Source organism: Punica granatum, chromosome 1, assembly GCF_007655135.1.
Source record: "Punica granatum isolate Tunisia-2019 chromosome 1, ASM765513v2, whole genome shotgun sequence".
In the NCBI taxonomy this organism is placed as follows: Eukaryota; Viridiplantae; Streptophyta; class Magnoliopsida; order Myrtales; family Lythraceae; genus Punica; species Punica granatum.
Genome location: NC_045127.1, coordinates 13528675 through 13551148, shown reverse-complemented (window position 1 = coordinate 13551148; position 22474 = coordinate 13528675). Strand labels below are relative to the sequence as shown.

General features: G+C 37.7%; 3 protein-coding genes across 3 annotated transcripts; 2 read left to right on the top strand and 1 right to left on the bottom strand.

The window, feature by feature from the left end:
- Positions 1–7310: 7310 nt before the first annotated feature.
- On the top strand, positions 7311–10756 carry LOC116187291 (bet1-like SNARE 1-2). The gene is made up of 6 exons (XM_031515948.1): positions 7311–7535; positions 8960–9113; positions 9561–9617; positions 9694–9753; positions 9861–9946; positions 10055–10756. The coding sequence occupies exons 1-6, from the start codon at positions 7522–7524 to the stop codon at positions 10080–10082; spliced, it is 399 nt and encodes a 132-aa protein (XP_031371808.1). The 5' UTR covers positions 7311–7521; the 3' UTR covers positions 10083–10756.
- A 1382-nt stretch (positions 10757–12138) lies between these two features.
- Positions 12139–15394, top strand: LOC116187302 (bet1-like SNARE 1-2). The gene is made up of 6 exons (XM_031515958.1): positions 12139–12342; positions 13831–13981; positions 14590–14646; positions 14724–14783; positions 14867–14952; positions 15064–15394. Exons 1-6 carry the CDS (start codon positions 12329–12331, stop codon positions 15083–15085), a joined length of 390 nt encoding a protein of 129 aa, XP_031371818.1. The 5' UTR covers positions 12139–12328; the 3' UTR covers positions 15086–15394.
- Positions 15395–19057: 3663 nt separating this feature from the next.
- LOC116195619 (ethylene receptor 2-like) lies at positions 19058–22165 on the bottom strand. Its single transcript, XM_031524912.1, has 2 exons — positions 20056–22165; positions 19058–19907 (listed from the first exon to the last, which is right to left on the bottom strand). Exons 1-2 carry the CDS (start codon positions 21859–21861, stop codon positions 19386–19388), a joined length of 2328 nt encoding a protein of 775 aa, XP_031380772.1. The 5' UTR covers positions 21862–22165; the 3' UTR covers positions 19058–19385.
- Positions 22166–22474: the final 309 nt, after the last annotated feature.

Genomic DNA, 22474 nt, shown 5'->3' with positions numbered 1-22474 from the left:
AAAACTTGATTGCAAAATCAAACAGGCTGTATTCTTCTTTCTTGGTGTTTTATTTTTACGAATTTATCCATATTTAAAAGCCAAAATAATATTGTGACATTTATTGCTAATAACAAACATGAAAACTCATAGCTTGGGTTACGAGATAATAGTTAATTTTGCTACTTAAGTAATCTTTGAAGTGATTTTAATGTATTTATTGATTTCTCATTGATGTATAAATTTCAGTTTCCTCGGTCATCTATGGGCCGACTGCCGAACACGTCTATCACGATCAATTCCATCATCTACATTCGGTTGAAATTCAAACTCCCATCTCGACATCATGAACCAAAAAGTCGTAGATGTGGAAATTAAGACTACATAAACATCTCATTATGAGTTTACATCAGTATATCCTCGATTAGTTCATAAGAAAAAGAAACCGTAGAACAGAGTAAATAGCATTAAATATGCATAACATCCTTGTCAATGATGTTAATTAAGTTTGCAATTTAGATTTACTGACTATTAATTAATTAACGGAAGGGTGAAGTCATGACACTTGTCAAGTAGGTAATTAAATATGAGTTTTTAAATCTTCCTTGATTTCAATTTTCAACTAATATATATCTGGACGAAATCTACATAATTAATTGCCTTGAAAGGCAATTAATCATACTCTCCATTATTATAGCAAAAATTAAACCTCATGAATCTATAGAAGTACTTTAGGTTAAAACGTAAATATATATTGGTTGGTAGGGTAGGAGTCCGCGAAAAGATAACCCATTGGAATTCTGAGGTTTGCTGGCGGCAATCTGTTAAAGAAAGCAAGTTGGAAGCAATCATATTAAGGGCGTAAGGCTGCTATGGACATGCTACATCTATGATATCTGAAGAGAGTGAATTATGAGGTATCTGTCTGCAGAGATCTTCCAAAGTAGCACGCATGCTGCAGCATATGTTGAATTTTATTGGATATATATTAGTTGTGGAGTATGCCCACTCTAATTAATTAACTGTTGAGAATGGTAAATTCCACATAAAAAAAATAGTAATAAAACGTTAGGTTTATTAGAGATTAATGGGGTATTACGATCTATCAGCTCGAGTTTTTGAATTTGAGATGGACTGAATCACTTCTAGTGAAAATTTTATATGGTATCAAAACGAGTTATGTTTTCATGTGTACGTGTGTGTTCACACCAAGCCAAACCTGCATTTAGGGTTGTGTGTCCAATACGAGAGTGAATGTTGGATGTGGTTTTAGGTCCATGTATCCTTTGACACATGAGGCCATGAGTGTTAAGATTGGTTTAGGAACTTGTGGTTTAGACGTGTGAGAGCAAGTGTTGAGGATGGTTAATTCCAAGAGATTGAGTACTATAATCTATCAGTTCGAGCATCTGATTAGAGATGAACCCAATAATTTATAACTTTAGTGGAAATTTTGCATTGTTTAATAAAATGATCTAATTAAGATTTGAGTAATTGGCCTTAACGACATCTCATAAGAGCGTGAGACATAATGTGCAGACACCAAAAGAGCAATATCTAATCTTATGATGGACAAAATTAGAAATTACGATAATTGATTACAATTAATGGATTATGGTCCCCAAATCATAAGTTAAAGGGACAATCTTTTGAGACCCTATTACTCAAATAGAGAAATTAAAAATTACAGTTACCATATATTGACCTGGAAGATCTAATTATCGAGTTCCGCAAGACATTCAGGTAATCTTTTGATTATGCTGTTGATTTAAAAATTTAGAATGTGTGATTTGAGGGATTTTAGGATCTGAATTTTTAATGGGAGATTCCTTCAAATGGTCAAGCTAGCTTCAAGTCCTCTCGAAACCTAGGCTAGACTACAAAGTAGTAATTTAGTTTTGGGTAAATAGTATAAAAAAATACATACTTTTCAAAAGTTCCCAAATCTAGCACGAACTTCAAAAATTTTCTGTGAAAGCACAACGTTTCAAAACTGATAAAAAATTAGCATGCCGTTAACATTCGTCCATGGAATGCCGTGAAATGCTTATGTGGCCATTAATTGCTGTCCAACTAACCGTTATCTTCCACGTGTATGCACCCTATTAGCGGGCTTATTTTCATTTTCCCTTCAACTCATCCCTTGTTTTTTCACTTCCACTCTCGTGTTTGTTCTCATCCCCCATTGTCGCTGCCAACACCACCACCACCATCACTCCGGCATCCTTCGCCAAATCACTACCACCGTAGGCTTGAGCAATTTCGGGATAGCAACTACAATGAACTCGAGTTCATGGAGAAGACTCGAGCAACAGTTGCACTAGTTTAGGGGAAGCTCGCAAGGGGCTGGACAACAGCAAGGAGAGAAGTTTGAACTAGCACCAGCAACAACAGCAGAGAGTAAGAAGGGGCCTGGAGCACTGGCACCAACAACAACACGGAACAACAACAACAACAACAACAACAACAACACAGTAGTAGGGAGTATAAGAGAAGCGAACAACAACGACTATGACTCCAGGAGCTCAGGGAGGGGCCGCAAAGCAGCAACAACTCTGAAGGGCGAGCATTAGCAATTAGGGAAGGAGGAGGGACAACACATCAGCAGGAACATGGAAGGAAGGAGAGAAGTCGATTTGATGGTAGTTCAAGGAGGGGCCATGGAAGTGGAAGAAGGAGAAGGATGGAAAGAAATGATGGATGGAGGTGGTGGTGATGGAAGGAAATATAGGCAGGAGAGGCTTAAGAGGTAGGGAAAGAAGCCGCTTGGAACAAGGGAAGAGCAAGGAAGGAAAACGAAAATGATAATGGTGGTTAAGAGAGGACGAGAGAGAGCTGAAGTGGTGTTTATGGTCTCGAGAGAAAGAAGCAGAGGATGAATGAAGATGAAGAATCCTTCGAGACAATCTCGACCATCTTGGAGAAGTCCGAGACAGTTGAACCGAAATACGAGGTCCCCGGTTCACATTTCTTGTTGGGGTCATTGAGTTCACGGAAAATCGGATAAGAACAAGCCGTGTAAGGAACAAGGGATGGAATTGGATGATGTCGGGGCAGATGGGAGCTGCAGGAGGTGGCATCTAGAAGAAGGGGAAGCATAAGGGAGAAGTTTCTTCGACGTCCCAAGGGATGGGGGAGTGGTTGTGGCAATGGTATTGGCGGCGATGATGGGGGACGAGAAAGAACGGGATAGGGGAAGAGGAAGAACAGGGGATGGGTTGAAGGGAAAAGGAAAATAGGCCCACCAATGGGATGCATACACGTGGAAGATAACAGCCAGCTGGACAGCAATTAACGACCACGTAAGCATTTCACAGTATTCTATGGACGGATGTTAACGGCGGGCTAGATTTTGATCAGTTTTGAAACGTTGTGCTTTTACAGAAAATTTTTAAAGTTTGTGCTAGATTTAGGAACTTTTGAAAAATATGTGTTTTTTTAGGCTATTAACCATTTAGTTTTTGTTGAAGCCTTACAATATGTTTGGATAGAGGAATTGAGAGGGAGAGGGAGGGGTGTCGAGGGGTAAATTATACCACCCCATGTTTGGGTATTTTTTGGAAGGAGAAGGGTCAGGAGGGATTAGTTATCCTTTCAAACCCTAAAAAAGTTCATTAAGGAGGGATATGAATGTGAAAAGGCTTATTTATTCACTATTCTACTGACATAGTAAAAATATAACGGCAAAAAATCATTTTCATTTAAATAACCCCTCTCTATCACAATATTTTAAATTTCTATCCAAACATGGGATGGAAGAAGTTATCACATCTTTACCCATCCAAACAAGGAATATATTATCCCTCTCCTCCCCTTACCAGACACTCTTCTTTCTTCCCTTCCCCTCCTTCTGCCCTTCCTTATCTAGAGAAGCTCTTAGGATTTTGAAGTTCTATAGAAAGGGCAACTTTCATTTATATAGTTAATTAATATATAACATATAATCCCTGAAATCATGTGACAATACGTGCGATCTTTGCCTCTTTAGTTTCCGCCACGTGTCATCATGTATGCAAGTTTCCATGTGATTTTCGCCACGTGTCGCCATGCCATGTTTCTTAATTACATAATTATATTTCAAAAAATAAAAAAAAAAACATATTATTTTTTAATATTACACCAATTAAATAAAAAGATGTATTAATAATCTATATAGAATTATATCATCATGTTAGTAAAAAACTATAATTTGAATAAAAAATATTACAAGGATTTTACCAATTCGAATTGGTAGAACTACAATGTCATATTTTAAAAAAAACATGTATTAAGCTGACAAAACTCTCGTTGAGAGAACTTTATCTCTTTGTGGACCGCTCAACTCGACTGGATTAGTTGGGATTGGACTTCCGTACCAAGATTTACATAAAAAAAATGTATTGAGAACTGGTAGAATCAATATATAGTATATAATGCCTAGAATACTTAACCAGGTAACGACATGCTTGATCTTTGACCTCTTTAGCTTCTGCCATGTGTCGTTGCATATGCAAGTTCCCATGTGATTTCCACCATGTATAGCCTTGTAATGTTTCTCGATTACATAATACTATTTCAAAAAGAAAAATAAAATTAATAGTAAAAAAAAATTATTTTGTCATACTGCACCAATGAAGTAAAAAAAGATGTATTAATAATCTATATAGAATTATATCGTCATGTTAGTAAAACTCTATAATTAAAATAAAAAAACATTATATGGATTTTACCAATTCGAATCAATATATCAATAGATAAAATATAATGTATGGAACACTTAACTAGGTAACGACAAGAGTGATCTTTACCTCTTTAGCTCCTGTTGTGTGTTGTCGCGTATGCAAGCAAGTTCCCATGTGATTTTCACCACTCGTCGCCATATAATGTTTCTTAATTACATAATTACTATTTCAAAAAAGATAATAATAAACATATTATTTTAATACTATAGCGATTAAATAAAAAAGATGTATTAGTAATCTATATAGAATAGATCACCATGTTAATAAAAATCTATAATTTAAATAAAAAAACATTACACAAATTTTAGCAATTCGAATTGGCAGAATTACAATGTCATATTAATAGAAAAAACATGTATTAAAAGGATAAAATTCACGTTAAGAGAGTTTTATCCATTTGTAGGCCGCCAAGCTTGATTGAATTAGTCAGGGTCTATTGGGCTTTCATATCAGGGTTCACAAAAAGAAATTGTATTAAGAATTAATATATAATGTATAATATTTGGAACACTTAACTAGGTAACAACACGCTTGATCTTTGGCCTCTGTAGCTTTCACCATGTGTCATCGCATATGGATGTTCCCATATGATTTTCGCCACGTGTCACCATGTAATGTTTCCTAATAAAAAAAATTAATAATAAAAAACATATTATTATGTAATACTACACCAATTAAGTAAAAAACAAGATGTATTAATAAACAATATATAATTATATCGTCGTGTTATTAAGAATATATAATTTAAATAAAAAGCATTATATGGATTTTCGAATCAAAATATCAAAATATAATATATAATGCCTAGAACACTTAATCAAGTGATGACACGTGTGATTTTTGTCTCTTTAGCTTTTGCTATATGTTGTTGCATATGAGAGTTCTCATGTGATTTTCGCCACGTGTCACCATATGATATTTCTTAATTAAATAATTACTATTTCAATAAGAAAAAATTAATAATAAAAACATATTATTTTTTAATACTACACCAATTAAATAAAAAAAAGATGTATTAATAACCTATATAGAATTATATTATCGTGTTAGTGAAAATCTATAATTAAATAAAAAACATTACACGGATTTTGCCAATTCGAATTGGTAGAATTACAATGTTATATTAATAAAAAAAACATGTATTAAAATGACAAAATTTACGTTGGGAGAGCTTTACTCCTTAGTGAACCGCCTAGTTTTGTTGAATTAGTCGGGACTCATTGGGCTTTCGTACCAGGGTTCACAAAAGAAAATATATTAAAAATTGATAGAATTACAGAGCCGCATTAATAAAACATTACACTGAATTTTACCCATTCGATTTGGTAGAATTGGTATATTATTTAATAATAATAAATTTTGAAATTTGAAATATAGGTTACTGTTTTAATATGAATTGTAAGACGTACTAATATCATATTAAAACATTATCTGGATCTTACCAAATGGAATTGGTAGAATTAGCTTGTCATCATAATAAAAAATCTTGCTTTTTTTTAATGTGATTTCTCATATCCGTATTCGTCATTGAAATTACTGTTGTGCATATCCAAAAGATTTGGTTTTTTTCATTAGTGAAGACCTTGTAATAAACTCGCGCAATGCGCGGGTCTAATGTCTAGTTGATTATGGGTTGGGTGTCTTTTCATGTTTTCATGAATTTTGTTTATGCTAGCGAACCCTGAGTTATAGAGGGACTGACCCCATTGGGATGTGGTGTAAATATGACATCGAAACGTTGGGTCGCTACGAGGACAAATCACAATAAAGGCGTTTGCAGATTGAGTGGGGAGAATGTCACGAGTTGACATTTCCATCCCTCCCCAAGTGCGATAATGGAGATCTTACTATCTGTTTATGTGTTGTTTTCATCTTGCATGAGTTGATATGTTCTGCAATATTATCGGTGCATATTCCAAGTAATGGACTCTAAAATATCCGTGCTTGCATGAGCTGCTGAATCTGAGCCTATGACAGTATTACAATAGTGGTATAAAGTGAAATGTAGGATTGGACGCGGGATGGTTCGGTACGGTTTATAGCATGAATTGTAACTGTTTTAAATTTTTTGGACAAAAACTTTATGAACCGTGACCGTAATTGAAATCGAGTTGAAGGAGTAAAATCGTCTCGAAAAATAATTGGTTTTATGAATCGGTTAACCGAAGAGAACCGCTATTATAAAATCTTTTTTAGAAAAATCTAAAATTATGATTTTATTTTGACTTCTATTCATCCATATACCACATTCATTCATATATCTAAATAGAGGAAGTTAAAAAATAATTCATCTAAGACTAGAATTAGGAATTTTATTCTTTTTTAACCTTTTATTAAATTAAAACTTTCAAATTTCATAAATAATATATATAATAATGTTATAAATATATACACTCAGGACAGGCGGTTAAATGCGATTTTATAATTTTAAAAATCGTAACCGCTCCATAAGCGATTTTAGTTTTGAAATTCCGAACCAAATATCTCCTATACCAATTAATTCAGTTTTCAGCTCGGAAACGGAACGGTTTTGCGAGATGGTTCGATTGTCGGAATTTTTTGTACAACCCCTAGAAAGGACCTTTGGGGATAAATTAATAGACTAAAGATCAAAGTTGAGGATGCAAAATCGAATTTCCCTGAAATTTGTGTTTTTTGCGGGTAGGGGCTTCGAAGCTCCTCAGATCTAATGAACCGATCGAAGAATCCGAAATCGGACTGGCCATTTGCCTTTCCTTAACTTTCTCGGGAAGCAATATAACGCTCGAGCCCTTGTCGTCGGGGAAGAATCTTCCGATCGACGCCTTTTCCGGTGAACGCGATGAGTTACAAAAGGTTCGTGTTCCTTCGCTGCTGTGAAAATCGCTTGTGCTCAGCTGTTTCTGATCAAGAATTAACATGATTGGAGGCGGATTTGGCCCTTCGGGTGCTGGATTTTGATTCTCGCGCTGTCTCGTTTAGTCTGTAGAGTATAGGACCCGGTGATTGATGATCTTGACGAGAAACACTGAGCTCAACCTTGCTTTGTGGGGATAGGATATTGAAAGAAATTTACCGCTCGATAGGCTGCAGATAATTGTTCATGTTCTGATTCTCTTTGCAGTAGCTTGAATTTCTTTTTTTATTTGATTTTCGGTTGTCGTGATTTAGTAAAATGCATACTTTTTCTGTATAATTGTGGAGATGCGAAAATCGCCAGCGAGTTGGTTCATGGACGCCGTATTTTGTTCACATATGGTGCTTTGAGTTTACATCAAATTAGATCCTTCAGGGGTCAGGTTGGATATGATCGGGGTTGGGTTGGTTGGACTACATGTACTGCCACATCTTGTTGAGTTTCGCTTAAGATTGTTAATGAATCTGCTGTGGCATTGAAAGAGATTATGATCAATGAATTTTCTGGGGTTGGAGTTCTGGTGCCTATATTAGGCCTAGATTCTTTCCTTCTTTGGTCGCTCATTGGATATAGTTGAAGTTTAAACATTAGGTGAACAACAGTTGTTTGGAAATCCTAATGAGATAGAAAGGTAAACAAACTTCTCAGCCTTTATATTTTCTGAAAACGGGCAATTAAGCATGTCATTGAACATTAAAAATAGTTCAAAATTTGAGATTTACTTGGTCATGAGTTCGTTTAAACATAATAAGTTGTTACACTCCACAAGAAGATAAGAGTTGAGATCGGTGCCTTATATCTCTCTTCAGCAGGATTGATAGTGTACTCCAGTTGAATGTCGCTCCATCTTTAGAAGGAAGCTTTCCTTCTCAATTTTTACTTCCTCTAATTAGACCAAATTTCTTTTCGATGTATCTTGCATATTTGATTGGTAATACTTCTGACTAGTTGGCTAGGGGTAATTCATTGCTTTTTGATTCGTCTGACTGGGTGACTATGTAGAAAGTGAAACACATCCTGCTTGCTTCTTATTTCAAGGAACACGTTTGATCGCCCACCTTAGGTGGCCTCTGTTTTACTTAGGGCGCGTTCTTTATCTGAATACAAGATGAAAGAGGGGAAGAGTGAGAGGAAGTTCAATGAATAAGTTCATAGCAGTTAATGGCTAAAAATGTCATAGGCCGTCATCTATCCGTTCTGCATTATTATTTTGCAGTGTTCTTGACCTAACAATTACCAGTATATCATCAAAATATCATCTGGTTTTAATTCCTCTTATTTTTATAGTCTATCTATTTATCTACAGCCGTTTCTTCTTTTGTTTTAATTTTGAAATGCATTCTTTTTGGTGGACTAAATGCAGGGACTCTCGTGCCTCTAGGGCCTCTCTTTTTGATAATTACAGTAATATCGAGGAAGGGCGTGGAAGCTCCTCTTCACGCTCCCATGAAATTAATGAGCATGACAATGACAAAGCTGTGGACAGTTTGCATGACAGAGTGACGTTCCTGAAGAGGGTAAGTTCTTGCTTAAAATCCTTGAGGAAATCATTGAGGGGATCTTTCTATTCATTTGCCACTTCTTTTAGTTGACTTTTAAGAAACTTTCTCATTTATCAGGAGATTTTTTCCCATTGAGGGCATTATTTATATTATTTGGGACTTCTGCAAACAACTTCTCATACATATCCTATGACTAGTGGCAATTGGGCCTGGAAAAATTATTCTATACTTCTATCCCGGTAAAACTTTTATGTTCAAAAACAGAAGAGCTAAGAAATTTGTAAAGAAATGTACTCGAGTGCACTTACCCTGCAGTTTTCTAGTGTTTGGTTGCTTACACTGGATTGAATTTGCCAGGGATGACCCTCATGTGCACATGTTAGTTGTTAGATTAGCCTGTATTTGATAGCTTAATAATAACTTGGCCAGTCTAATATTTTTTCGCTCATTTAATTTTCACAGTTAACTGGTGACATACACAATGAGGTGGAAAATCATAATCATCTCCTCGACAAAATGGTATAAATCCTTTCCTTGTTCTTCCTTTATTCACTCGATATAACCTTGATCATGATGGAGCTTCTTGTGATAGTAGGGAAAGAGCATGGATGCATCAAGAGGTACCATGTCTCGCACTGTAGATCGTTTCAAAAAGGTGTCAGAACCCACATTTTCTCTGCTAATTTGTCCAATTTACATTGTGCATTCATTTCTTAAGCTGCTGGGGACCTGTTTAATTGAATAGAGTTAATCTAATTGCAGGTTTTTGATAAAAAATCAAACCGGCAAGTATGTAAACTTGCTGCATATTTTGTAGTCTTATTCATTTCAGTATACTTCCTCATCAAGTAAGTTTCATCAAAGCCTACTCCCATCTATATCAAGTTGATTTTTGATAGCTTGAAATTATAATAGCTTGAAGTATGAGTCCTTCCAATTCTTCTTTCTTTTTTCAGGTTCGTTGGATACTTCATGTGGAGATAAAGGAGTGTTTAAATGCTTGGCTGATCTTGTACATTGAGGGATCCGTCTCTTGCATGCTCTATCATGGGTGTAAGTCATATCCCGGAATCAGAGTCTTTTGTGAAGCTAGTGATCGTTGTGGAGGAAATGCAGAGAGGCATCTCCAAGGCCCCATCAAATACAGAATTGCTTGCATTGACCCCAGTATTTTCAGGTTAATGCAGTTCATGCTGGAATTCTGGCGTTCATTCCAAAAGTTGTTCAAATTCGTTAAATGTCCTAGTTCACTGCAATTTCGAAAGAGCAGCATGATTGATCTGGTTTATTGTTTGCATAGAAATGTTCATCAAATTTGTGTTTTTGGTTTGGAATATTAGGCTTTGTTTGGATGGAGTTAACAGAACGAGAGAGTTTGGAGGAGTAAAACTCCCCCTCCGTAAGTCCCTCCATCCGAGCATGTGGTTTAAAGTTCAATCCCAAATTCTATAATTTGCTAGCAGTCTCAGAATGGTCCTTGTAGTTAGAGTTGTCTTGAGGTTGCCTTCTGTAGTCTTTGAAGTTCTTTCAATTTGGCTCAAACAGCTAACTGTTTATAGGAGGAATCAGCTCCCTAACGCGTTCAAGTGATTTCATGGGGAGAACATATTGGAGAATTCTCTCTTACCTGAAATTTTTTTATTTTATTTTCCGATCAATTTGCGAAGCCCTTAATTTTACTCTTGGATGGTGCCTCTAGGATGAGGTGTTGATATTTTGTTAAATCTTTGATAGATCTGGCAACATTAACTTTGGATCGCATTGACAAACCAAGGTTTAGATGAGCGCGGATGTTGAGAACTGGAAAGTTGAGTTTAGAAAGAGGTGGGGAAAAAAAAGAAGGAAGTGAATGTTTTGTGTATATTGTGATATTTGGAAATTCAATGGGTCTTTGACTAATTCAATTCGAACTGAATGGGTTCATTAAGTGAAAAAGCTCTCCCAGTTCGTTCGAGAATTTATTTATGGGGAACAGGCATCGGAGCACTAGAGCCAATCCATGAGCTGGTGAGTTTGAGCTGGTGAAAATTGGTATCAGAGCCTACTAGTGGAAGGAATCCATGACAACTTCCATTAGCGAGGCATAGTAAATGCGTGGGGACGTTACGGCTTAGCTAAGGGATTGCTTTCCTGGGTGGGGAAGGCGAGAACTCCAAGTTCGAGTCTCAAGAGTAGTTGTTACTTGTTCAATAAGGTGTCGGTCATGGTGTCTTGTCAGGATAATAAAAAAAACACATGAGACGATACTCAACGGAAGTGTGTAAAGTGCGGGGTAGCTTGATCTGTACTCGTGTCCATGTACGATGCATGTTTATGTCGGTTGAGTTATAGCCCACAGGGATGTAGTATGGGGTGAATATGACGTCGAAATGTTGGGCCGCTATGTGAACAGATCACAGCGAGGGCGTTTGCAAATTGGGTGGGGGAGAATGTCACTAGTTGAAATTTTTATTCCTCCTCAAGTGCGACAGTGGAGATCTTGCTATCCGTATATATGTCGTCTTCATTGTGCATGAGCTAAAATCTCTGTCCCTGCACGAGCTGCTGAGTTTAAGCCCGTGACAGTATTACAATGGTGGTGTAAACCTCCTCAAGTGTGATGGTAGAGATGTAAAATCTCTGTGCCTGCACGAGCTGTTGAGTTTGAGCCCGTGACGATATTACAATAGTGGTACAAAGTTTTTCTTTTAATAGGTAAAATGATGGGCATCAGTAATGATAACTTTATCACCCCTGCTACATAATGTAATAAGCAACGCAAGCATTGACTTCGTCAGCATAGCACTACCGAATGCCTAGTATAATTAACAAAAGTCGGTGTCCCCAAGCTTAAATGAAGAGCACATTTTTAGCAAATATTTTGACATAAATGCGTAAGGGGATTCGAACTAGGATTGTGAACTTACTAAATCATATGGGAGTAAGCTTATAACTACTAGACCATCACGTTTGGAGATTCAATAGTGGAATAAAGTTAATAGGATCTTTGGGATGAATAATAGGCTAAAGATCAAAGTTGAGGGTGCAAAACCGAATTTCACTTAAACTTGTGTTTTGTGCTGGTAGGAGCTTCGGAGCTCCTCAGATGTCAGATCTAATGAACTGATCGAAGAATCCGAAATCGGACTGGCCATTTTCCCTTTCCTTAACTTTCTCCAAAAGCAATATACCGCTCGAGCCCTTGTCGTCGGGGAAGAATCTTCCGATCGACGCCTTCTCCGGTGAACGCGATGAGTTACAAAAGGTTCGTACTCCTTCGCTGCTGTGAAAGTCGCTTGTTCTCAGCTGTTTCTGATCAAGAATTAACATGATTGGAGGCGGATTAAGCCTTTCTGATGCTGGATTTTGATTCTCGCGCTGTCTCGTTTAGTCTGTAGAGTATATGAATCGGGTGATTGATTATCTTGAGGATCAGCACCGAGCTCAAGCTTGCGCCTTGCTTTGCTGGAATAGGATGTTGAAGGAAATTTACCGCTCGATAGGATGCCAAGATTTGTTCATGTTTTGATTATTTGCAGTAGCTTGAATTTCTTTTATTATTATTATTTTTTTATTTTCGGTTGTTGTGATTTTGTAAAATGCGCCCTTTTTCTGTATAATTGTGGTTGGAGACGCGAATAACGGTAGTGAGTTGGTACATGGACTCCGTTTTTTCTTCCCATACGGTGCTTTGAGTTTACCTCAAATTAGATCCTTCACGGGGCAGGTTGGATATGATTGAGGTTTGGGGTGGTTTGACTACATGTACTGCCAGATCTTGTTGAGTTCCGCTTAAGATTGTTGATGAATCGGCCGTGGTATTTGGAAGAGATTATGATTAATGATTTTGACGGATGATTCTGGGACTGGAGTTATTGTGCTGATATTAGGCATAGATTCTTTCTTTGGTCGCTTATTGGATAGAGATTGAAGTTTAAACATTGGGGGAACAGCAGATGTTCGGAAATCTTATTGAGATAGAAAGGTGAAAAATTTTCTCGGCCTTGATATTTGTTGAAAACAGGCACTAAAGTGTGTCATTGAACATTAAGTTGTCACTAAAAATAGTTCAAAATTTGAGATTTACTTGGTCATGAGTTCGTTTAATCATAATAAGTTGTTATATTCAAGAAGATAAGAGTTGAGATCAGTGCCTTAATATCTCTCTTCAGCAGGATTGATAGTGTACTCCAGTTGAATGTTGCTCCATCTTTAGTAGGAAGCTTTCCTTCTCAACTTTTACTTCCTCCAATTAGACCAAATTTCATTTCGATAAATCTTTTTGGATATTTTAATGTTAATGCTTCTAACTAGGTGGCTAGGGTAATTCATTGCTTTCTGATTTTTCTGTTTTCTTGCTTATACTCTTGATATAGGAAGTGAAACACATCCTGCTTGCTTCTTATTTCATGGAACACGTTTGATCACCCACCTTAGGTGGCCTCTGTTTTACTTTGAGCTCGTGACGCTTGAAAGATGCAGCTTCTAAATTTATCTGAAATACAGAGATGAAAGAGGGAAAGAGATGAGGAAGTTCAATTAAGAATTTCATTGAAGTTAATGGCTAAAAATGTCATAAGCCGAAATCTAATCAGTTCTTCATTTTTATTTTGATGTGTTTCTTGACCTAACAATTACCAGTATATCATCAAAATGTCCCCTGGTTTTAATTCCTCTTATTTTTACAGGGTTCTACAGTTGTTTCTTTTTTCGTTTTAATTTTGAAATGCATTCTTTGGTTGACTAAATGCAGGGACTCTCATGCCTCGAAGGCTGGTCTTTTTGACAGTTATGGAGGCATTGAGGAAGGGCGTGGAACCTCCTCTTCACACCGAGAAATTAATGAGCATGACAATGACCAAGCAGTGGAGAATTTGCAGGAAAGAGTCATGTTCCTGAAGAGAGTAAGTTGTGCTTAAGATCCTTTATGTGTCTATTTACGCACAATTTCTTGAGCTAATGCTATACTATTGGCCAGTGGTGAACTTTTGAACTTTCTTGTTCAATGGGCTTCTTATACACATTCAACTCACACAAATGCATAATTCATAGTGGGCGGGTTCTGAGATATTTTCTGTATTTTTTTTCCCCTTATAAAGCTTCATGTGCAACAAGAGAAGTCAGAAATTCCTGAAGATAGATTCTCCGGGGCATCTATTTTCGTTAAGCAATTGTCTGGTAAATGCTTGCTTAAATTGGACTGAATTTGCTTGGTAATGTGAGTTATATGGTCAATACGTTAAGAAGGTCAGTTGGAAAACCCCACATCCGAAAGTGCATAGCCATGCGAATAAATAAAGGTTTGTGGTTGTTCAGTGCAGTCTTCTGCATATTTTACTTTCATATACAGGAGATGCAAGAGCCATTTCTGACATAAAATTAGGAAGTGGCTTTTTAGTAATCCAGAGACTGCTAACGAAACACAACATAGTACTGTAATTCCTAATTTCTGATCACTTCCTTTTCGAGTCATTCTCAGTCTACCTTTTGCCCATTGCTTTAATTATCTCAGCTGACCGGTGACATACACGAGGAGGTGGAAAGTCATAACCGTATGCTCGATATAATGGTAAGCTTTGTTATCTAAATTTTACTTGTGCATTGAAATCACATTCTCCATTACGACAGAACCTCTTGCAATAACAGGGGAGCGGCATGGATGCATCGAGGGGTTTACTGTCGGGGACTATGGATCGTTTTAAGAAGGTTCTGTTTTTTCCTATAAATGTCCTCTTTCATTAAAACCTTTTGGTGTTTTGGGACTTTAATCGAACTCTATCTCGGTACAGGTGTTTGACAAGAAATCAAACCAGAAGATATGTAAAGTTGCTGCATATTTTGTGGTCTCCTTCATTACAGTATACTACCTCATAAAGTAAGCAAATGAAAAACTGCCGCCATTTATATTAATTAGTTCATCTATTCCATAATAAGCTCGATACGTCTCTTGATGCTGATAATTCAATATTCTCGTATTGTTTTTCAGGTTCACTGGATACTTCATGTGAAGATAAAAAAAGGTGTCTACACCCTTAGCTGACCTTGTACATTGAGGTTTTCATCCGTCGCAATGCTCTTTGTGAGTCTTAGTCGAATCCTGAACAGAGATTATCTTGCGAAAAGCCACTGATGGTTTCAGAGAAAATGCGCTTAAAGATCCCGAAGCAGTGTAAAAGTACATTCGTTGTCCATCTGTGCCGGTCCAGTATGGTCATGTAAATGACATTAGCATGTCTCGTTATTTCTATGAATTGTCCGAGCTTTATAGGCTGTACTACGTTGCCCGTTGAATGCAGTTTCTTATTTTAAACCTTTAACGACAAGGTGCTACCTCTAGTTCGAGTAATTGAAGGAACCTCCGTCTGTGTCGAGCACGTGTCTCATGCAAGGAAATCTAACGTGAACGCATGCACATAATTAATTGTTCCGATTGACAGTTCAAATAGACTTTCTATGTTGAGTCTATCCTGTTCATGATAAGTAACTAAACTTGGACCTGATACCTCAAATATGCGATCAAATGGGAATTTACGGATAACTCGGGAAAAAGATTACGCGGTAGAACAATGGCGTTCAAGTTAGGTTCTTTAATGAAAGCAACGTTAGTGCTTTCTAGATTTTTTGAATTACATTAGAAAATTCTTCACGCTTCTCTGATAGGGATATTTTTTTAAAAAATCATAATGGAAGTCCATGAGCCTAATATAAAATAAAAAATAAAGCGAAATAAAGGAGTACAAAAGTTTTATATGTGAGAATCGACGCTTGGACCTCTTTGGTTTCGATCGACCCTTTAAACCACTGCACTAACATAGTCTTAAACTTGAAAATACCGGGGGGGGGGGGGGGGGGGGGGGGGGGGGGGGGGGGGGGGTTGTAAACTGATAGAATTTGAACCTTAGGGTCCAAAATATAATTTGGTGTGCAATATATTTTGAGCCGTTAGGTCAACCGCCGGTTTCAATTTTCACACATGAACCTTAATTGAATCATCAAATGTGTTTGGTTACCGCTTAATTAAATTAGTGTTTCAAAGTTAGTTACAAAGAAAAATGAATAGAAGAGAAAGAGAAAGATGAAAAATGAAAGATAATGGTTTTATTTACTTAATGATTCAGTCAAAAATCACTTAATGAATAAGTAAAAAATTTTAACTTAATGAAGTAAGTTATTTTTCACTCATTTGATACTCTCAACTCCTTGTAAAATATTTTCTCACCGTTATCATTTCTACTTTCTTCCTATACATTTCTTTCTTTAACTAATTAAGTACTTAATTCTTACTAGACCGAGAGGGAAAATTATTTGATCCATCTAAATAACGACTTGTTATGTTTCTATGTTTTTCTTTTTAATGATTGAGAGTATTCAGGTTTCATCCAATTAATCTCTGAGAAGCGGAAACTTGCAATGACGCTCGGGTCAAGTAAATGCCCCATAAATGTAACTGTTGCTGGCGTCAAGGGAGATCAAATGCGGGATCGGATAGATATGGGAGCTCTTTCGTACCACTAGACTAACCTCTTTGAGATTTATTATATCTCTATATTGTTATATCAATATTTCTATAATACGATTCCCATCGCAAAAAAGTTTATTCTTGTGGACATCCTTCCGTCATAAACTAGAGAAGGTCACAGGTCTCAAAACTGAATAACACTAGGGACATGTTGTTAAAGGAATAAAAAAAGCTTTAAGATGCCCATGATCTAATGGTTATTATTATGAGTCAACATCTAATCATTAAAATACCCTCAAAAGAGATCTAACGTCAATTCTCCTGATAGTCCCATTCATATCCAGATTCAATTCATCATTCCCACCGCATACATCATCACATATCATATGGTTGGTTAGCTGGTGCCACCTGCTATTTTGTGAAAAATATCTATACCATTGTATAATCACGTCGAAAGTTCCGTGCTTTCCCCCTATATTCTGAACCATCCACGATAATTAAGAATTTTCGTTTAAGTTCGCGAAAGCTCCATTGACCCCGGACTTTAATTAAGAAAGATAGAATGCTTCCAATATTATTTTAGGGGGTGAAAGAGAAAGGGGGACCCCCAAGTGGAATAAGACGTTGAAATAAAGAGTCTATGTACATAGTTACCCGCAAGGTTCATCCATCGTTTCATATTCATGCATGGCTTTCGAAAATAGGACATATACCATACGGTAAAGCTACCTAATCATTCAACCGCATCCCATATTCAGAAAATTAATGAAAATCATTACCCACAAAATATAGATTTTTTATATCGTCCACCACTCGAAAATCGATTTTTTTAGAAGCGGCACCTCTAATTGCGCGACATGTCCTATTTAACTCCAAAGATCAACATATGTAGTTCTCAATTTTTGATTTTATCATTTTTAGTTAAAAGTTTACAAATTACCTTACATACAACATAGAGTTTGCAATTCAATTACAACATATCATAGAAAACAACCACCATCAATATGCACAAAAATATAGAAAAGTGGTATTACTTAAGTTTCTTACATGTTCATCCTTTCATCTTCTTCATGTTTCCATGCATTTTGAATTCCCCAGGAATATAAGCTTTTTGATGGTTGAAAGATGACCAAGATGAAGAGTGGTTTATTTAAATTAAAATTTCCTTACTTTGAATTGTATAGCCTTACAATTTATGATATGATAGATCGTATCTCTAATTAATTTTGTTAATCTAGTATAAATCTCTGAGTTTTCTAAATTCGTTTATTCCTAGTGTAATTTAATCGATATGTTAATATCAAGGCAACAAACATAAACTGACACATGCTAAGTTTAAAATTTAATGAGAATTTATTGTTTAGGATGTATAAATATGAAAGGATGATCGAGGATATACATTAAAAAATTCTCAGAAGGATAGTCGTCTTTGTACTTATGAGTTATGAGGCTCTTCTAGAGATTGCAACTCCATCCTGATAAATAGCTCTATTCAAATCTTGATCATTGCCGCTTCTTTACTAGAGTCAGCGGCATCGGTAATCACATAATCCTCTTCAAGCAGTGCTTCCCCATCAATACCAGTTTCATCAATTTAATTCTTTTCCAATTCAAAATCCATGGGAAAATGAAGAAGATGAAAAGATGAACGTGCAAGAAACTCAATAAATCACTTTTGTAAATTCTGAACATATTGATAGTGATCGTTTCCTATAGTAAGTTGTACAAGAAACTCAATAAATCACTTTTGTATATTTTGAACATATTGATGGCGATCGTTTCCTATAGTATGTTGTACTTGAATTAGAAACTCTATGCTGTATATGTAAGGTAATTATTAAAAATATGATAAAATTAAGTTGAGAATCAAAGGTATTAATCTTTGAAATTAGACAGAACACGCGGCGCAATTAGAGGATCCACTCGTAAAAAACCAATTTTAACGACAAAATAAAAATCCTAGAAGTATTCATAAAAATAGTCAATGCAATGTAACCGATGAGAGGTTCCCAAAATCAAGATTTATTGGCGGAATTGAAATACACGACTGACTTTTTTTTTCCCCTTCTCGATTACAAAGAATGAAGGCTCATGGGCCTAATAAGTGAAAATGGAAATGAGAATAAAGAGACACATTTAGTTGTTTTGGCGAAAATTGAACTTACAATGAGGGCGGTGCCACTGTACTACGCTTTCTTTCTCGCATGTATCTTCTTGTAGTAGAAAAAGTAATTCTTTCTTGTAGTTCTTTATGGCTAGTATTCTTTTCGATTATAATCAGAATTCATGGGCCTAAAAGAAAATTAGAGTTAGAGAAGAAATAAAGGACAAAGAGCTCCACTTATGAGAATCAAACTAAGGATCTCTTAATCCCAATGGATTCGGTCTAGTGGTTAATGTGCACCCAAGTTTGCACCGAGACTTGGGTTCGAATCCCCTTGGGGCCACCGGAGCGCCTTTGGCGTAATTACTCGCTCCGTGCGCGAATTAGTCGGGCGAAGCCCGAACACCCCCAGTTAGCAAAAAAAAAAAAAACTAAGGATCTCTTGGTTTCAAATCATGAGCAAATACCGTTGCATTAAACTCTTTCTCTTGATCCCTATTGTAATTTGAATGGACGATGAAGTATCTATCAGATCTACATATCTATCTAGACTATTTTCTACATATATATGTAAGATTATCTAATGTGCTCACTGTACTACACAGGTTGGGAATATATATGACAATTGGGATCCGGCTTCCACTTCGCAGGAATAATGCTGCGATATCATCCTAAAACTCGTAAATTTGGATGAGACTATTACGATCCACTTCTACACGGTTCTGATCATGATCATAAGATTCTGTTATAAATTGGCTTGCGACATTACTCTTTGGAGCTCCTCTGTGATCCCTTGCAGCGTGACTGGTTTCCTGATAAACCCGTTCATCCCGATTTCCAGACACCTCTCCTGCAAGCCTTTATCGCTGCTAGCTGTTAATGCGAGGATCAGTGGCCAGTTATGGCTCCAGACTTTACGGATCCTAGTTGCTACTTCAAATCCGTCCAGTCCCGGCAACCGAAGTTCAAGAACGACAACCATGAAGGAAGAGCGTCCAACAGAGCTTATGGTAGTGAGGCACTCAAACCCAGATCCTACTGTGGAGACTGCGCAGCCTAGCTTCTCGAGAAGCTTTCGAGTAACAGCTCTGTTCGTGTCATCACTATCGGCAACCAATATTGTCGTGCCCTGGAAAAGGGGATCTTTCTCGCGAAGTATGAAGTCAACTGGCGGTATTGAAGGTCGGAGTTGGAACCCGAGAATCAATCCAGCAGTCCTAGCAGAACTCCTAGAGTTTGGCGCAATCCAAATGTCACCTTGCATCATCTGCAAATAAATTGATCATCACCAGATTATGAGAAAGAGAATCGAACGAGGAAAACAAGATCTCAATGGCTATTCATGTTTATGATCCGATGTACACTGAGTCCGATTGACAAATCCTAGCATGAGGAGGGCAGAAATGCTAAATTACCTGCACAAGCCTTTTGCAAATGCTAAAGCTCAAGTCCTTCTTGACCCCTTCACAGAGCTGATCCCCTGAAACCGAGCTCGCCTTGCCAGTCTCATGATCATTCTTGATCTCGAACTCAAACTTGGTAAAAACATATTCACTAGTTGACCTCGTTTTCCAATTCCTTTGAGGTCCCTGTTGATCACTCGCTTTTAAACTTCTATTTACTGACAAGACCCGAAGCTTAACAAGGCCGCCGAGACTGTTCACGTCCAAAAGAATCATGACAGTATGCAAGATAACTTGAAAGACCCTCCTCTCGTCTCCCATCACATGATCAGGAAGAGACCTCTCAACCTCAACCGAGAATCCGAATCCTCTAGAATTACACAAGCACTTTATTAGACAAGCCATCTCTCTTATCAATGAATGTAAATGGAAAGGCTTTATTTCCAGGGGTGATAATCTGCCGCTGCTCCTCCTCAGTGAGATTTCCGCTTCATCATCCATAGGGATCGATAGGTTGTTGCCGGTCCTTGCCATTGTATCGACAATCAGCTTCTGATTGTTCATCAAATTTTCTTCATGCTGCAAGATTGAGAGCAGGCCCAAGACCGCGTGCATTGGCCTCCTCATCCGTTCGTTCATGACCTCATGGAATGAACTCCGGGCCTGGTTTGCCAGCACAGCATTCTTTCTGGCCTGTTGCAGGGCCAGGTTCTGCTCCTCGAGCTTCTCCCTCATGAGCTGGGACTCCTCAAGGACCGAAGCATGAGAAAGTGCAACAGCCACTTGATCAGCAACGACTTTGACAATCTCGATCTCTGGTGCAGTCCAGGTCCGAGGTTTATTATGTTCACTTACCTGCCAGGGAAGAACCAAAACTAGTATTGCATAACAAGAAGGGACGAGCTCCGGGGTCCCGCCTTTAAAGTTGGACACCCGAAGCATCGGCATTCGAATTGCCGCCACTTGGCCTGGCCCCTGGCCGTCCTCTTCCCCGGACAATCCTCCGCTACTTAAAACTGTGAGTGGTCGATCAGGGCCCAGGATCTTCATTCCATCGGAGACTTCAACTATCTCGGCAATGTCAGGATCGTCCATGGAGATCGAGATTCTAATTGGGGTTTCCGATGGATCATTTCTATTCCTGAGCTCGTGAGTGAGGTTCATCGTGTTTGCCTGCTCCTCGTCCGGCATCCAGATAGCACAGTTCCAGAGCCCAAGAATCCGGGACAGCTCGATCAGGGTGGTGTAAAGGATTGTGTGGCGATCAAGTGACTTGCGGATCTCCCTGGTGAGCATCCTCACGTGCAGCCCTGCCTCTCTCTGCTTCATTATGATCCCGACCTCGCGCCCGAGGTCCCATGCCTTCTTCCGCAGCATCAGCTCCCTCACCTTCACCTTGAGAAGCAGAGGGATTAAGGTTACGAGTGTTATCGCAGTCGCAGAGGAAACAAGGGCGGTCAGGATCTTGGACACCGTGAGGGCCATCATTAGCTCGAAGGAGTGGGGACCATAGGCAAGCCCGCTGAGGAGGTGGGTTAGGCCGCAGAGGACTATGAAGGCGATGAACTCGAACAGGACCCACTTAAACGGGATGTTAGAGCAGCTCACGAACCAGAGCAGCTCGACTGGGATGGAGAAGTAGGCGACTGCAATCAGGAAGTCGCTTGTCCGCTGGTACATGAATATAGCCTCCAGCGTCCACAGGCTCCCTTCATCGTCGCAGCTGCATTTATCGGCAGCAGAGATAGCCACAAGCCGAGAAAGGATCAACAGGAGGCCAAAGGAAGATCGAATATTACGAGTTTCTGTCATTACCATTGCATTTAGTTGCGAAGAGAAACTCTTGAAAATTCTGAACACCCAAATTCTTCCATCAATAATTTCCCACACAGAATGTAAAAATCAGAAGAAAAACAAGACCCACTTGCGCAAAAGTAATGCAGCGTTGTCTTAAATTCTACCTTTGACAGGTCCGAGGTTTGGTGCCATAAGAACAACCAACAAGGAATCATCACAAAAGTCTATGTTTCCTTCCTTTTTCTTTTCAAATGATTTAATTTCAAAAGCTATCAGGTTCAAGTACAATGTATGGACATTGATTTTGATGTGTTTTGCAAGTAAAATAATGTTCAGGAAACTAATCCACCCGCATGGTTGCAATATAAGTACAAATATAAATAAAATAATATTCCAATAAACAACCTTGATTAAAGTGATTCAGGTATCTTCAGTCTTGGATTCGAGTATTCTGAATAGAGAAAATCTACAATTGGAATGGATTTAACTTTGGCGGGCTGATGCAACTTGAACATGGATTACGTTCATTAAGCTTTGAGATAGCTGATATAAACTATATTTTTTTTATTGAATACTGATAAAAAAGTATATAAAACCAAGTGAACTTTTGTGAACCTCAAAATAGGAAGAGGAT